We start from the raw sequence: 2,538 nt of genomic DNA on the forward strand, positions 1-2,538 counted from the left end.
ACATTTTCCTTTTGCCCCATCAGTAAATCGCAGAATCCTACAGTGCAGAAGCAGGCCCTTCAGCCTGTTGAGTCCACACTGACCCTCAGAAGGGCACCCCGCTACCCTATCCCTCCATTTCCCACAGCTAACACACCTAATCTACACATCCCTGCACACTATGAGCAATTTCCCATGGCCAACCCACTCTAACCTGCACATCTTTGGACTGTGGGAGGAAACTGGAGCACCCAGAGGAAACCCACACAGACACGGGGAGAATGTGCAAACTCCACACAGACAGTCACCTGAGGATGGAATCGAACCCGGGTCCCTGGTGCTGTGAGGCAGCAGTGCTAACCACTGAGACACCATGCCACCCCTGGTGAGAGGGAAAAGATTTAAAACGGATCTGAGGGGCAACGTTTTCACACAGAGGGTGGTGCGTGTATGGAATGAGCTGCCAGAGGAAGTGGTGGAGTACAATTACGACATTTAAACAACTTGGAAAGAAAAGTTTTACAGGGATAGGAGCCAAACACCGGCAAATGGAATTGGTTCAGTTTAGGAAATCTGGTCAGCATGGAGGAGTTAGGCCGAAGGGCCTGTTTCTGTGCTGTCTGATTGCATGTTCTGAATGGCCCAGATTCAAACCAAGAGAGTGGACAAGCTTGACGTGAGCGAACCTCGTTCTGCTTTAGCACCAACCCTGTCGCCCCACCCTCTCTCCCTCCTTCCCTCCCTCCATTTTTCACAGAGTGGTGGGGGAGGGAGAGAGGCGGTCAAGATCCGTTACCCAATCAGACATCATGGGTGTCATCCATGAGTCCCAGTTTAGACCATCATTTGCCTGACCAGCTGCTTTGCCTCCTTTCTCTATCGCTACAGAATTCTTCGTGGACGGTTTGGGCCTATTGCATGTTGGTTCCTGCAGTGACGTCATGATCGATCATGCCTCGAAAATCACCTTGCCTTGGACCAAGAAAACTCAAAACGAGATACTTTACCAAAAATTGCGTTACATTCAGGCTTCAGAGACGGACAGCAACTTGCAAAACAAACTTTTTTATTTCAAAAACCGATTTAAATGCATTAGGAGCAGCTGAGGGGCTGCCATTTAGACTGTGTTTTTAAATTCAAATGGCTTGAATACTCAGGTCTGCAACAATCGGTTTACCTCGGTTCTACTTAAGACCTGCACCTCAGATTCTGAAATCAGTCTTTCTTCAAAAATTGTGGAACTCCTCGACTTTACTTAAGATCACCAACAAACTGTTGCTTCGAGATGGATCTTGTCTCCAAACTCTGTCCAAACTGGACCGTGTCCTGCAACTTTGGGCCCTGGATTTCAACTTCTCCACTTGTATCAAACGTAGTTATCTACAGAAATAGTTGGAAAAGCTCAGCAGGTCTGGCAGCAATGTTTCCCACTTTAAATCTGATTTCTCTCCACGGATGCTGCCAGACCTGCTGAGTTCCTAATGCATTTATTGCGTCTGATTTCCAGCATCCGCAGTTCTTTCAGTCTTTATTTAAGTAATTATCTCTTACACTTTGAGTGCAATCAAACTGTATTCCTTTCTAGGCCTGTGATAAGATGTTTTGTTTTATTATGATGAGTAAATTCAAAGAAATTTAAGCAACATGTGAAATCAAACCTCAGGCTATTTTAATAACTAATCCTAGTGGTTTTGTGCTGACACACAGAATTCCTTGAGCTGTGTATCTTAAGAAAGTTACCAGCCTGATTACAATTTCTCAGGGGCACCAGCTAACAGGATAGCCAGCTGAGTTTTATGCTGACGGGTATAGGGTGGGTCTGGGCATGATGCCCTTCAGAGGGTCAGTGCAGACTCGATGAGCTAAAGACCTCTTTTTGCCTGTACTTAAGGCAGCCATCACGCGCTGTGGTTCAGCTGGCTAGTGCTATTCATTTGCACACTTGCATACAGTGCCAACTCTCGCAGGTTGCTAGTGCCCATCCCCTCTGCTGTCCTGGGCTTGCCAGCAACCGTACTTCCCCCACAAACCCTCGCAGGTCACCCCCTGTCAAAGTGTCCCTCAATTTTAGTCCCCGATAATCAGTCTGCCCTGACTTCACCTCTTTAAGACTCCACTCCCGCCCAGTGAAATTCCAACACCTGGTCCCTCGGCACAAAGATTGAAGGAGAAAAGCAGTTACTTTTTTTTTCCTCATTCCTCGCTGACCCCTAGCAGGAACAGGAAGTAAAAACAGAAAGTGCTGGTGAAACTCAGCAGGTTTGGCAGCATCTGTGGATAGAAATTCAGCCTTAAAGTTTCAAGCCCAGTATAACTCTTCTTCAGAACTGAGGAGAAGTGGTAGAGTGATGGGCTATGTGCTGTTAAAAAGGGTAAAAAGAATAGGAGGGCAGGTCAGGGAAAGGCTAAAAGAGATTGGCATTCGAATTTGTCATCGAACGTAAGATAAGGGCAAGACTTTTACACTTAATGGTAGGGCCTTGGGTAGTGTTGTCGAACAGAGAGACCTAGGGGTGCAGGTACGTAATTCTTTGAAGTTTGCGTCACATATAGACAGGG

The 2,538-nt window shown here is 46.7% G+C and overlaps 1 protein-coding gene across 1 annotated transcript in view; it reads left to right on the top strand.

Moving 5' to 3' along the window:
* Positions 1-1,626, top strand: part of LOC109924102 (beta-1,4 N-acetylgalactosaminyltransferase 1-like) — a 122,513-nt gene extending 120,887 nt beyond the window's left edge. The window contains exon 9 of the mRNA XM_048618827.1: positions 868-1,626. Within this exon, the coding sequence (XP_048474784.1) occupies positions 868-1,085 (218 nt within the window). The 3' untranslated portion in view covers positions 1,086-1,626. The remainder of the gene's footprint in view (positions 1-867) is intronic.
* Positions 1,627-2,538: the final 912 nt, after the last annotated feature.

The sequence above is a fragment of the Rhincodon typus genome, chromosome 41 (assembly GCF_021869965.1).
Source record: "Rhincodon typus isolate 14 chromosome 41, sRhiTyp1.1, whole genome shotgun sequence".
Taxonomy (NCBI): domain Eukaryota; kingdom Metazoa; phylum Chordata; class Chondrichthyes; order Orectolobiformes; family Rhincodontidae; genus Rhincodon; species Rhincodon typus.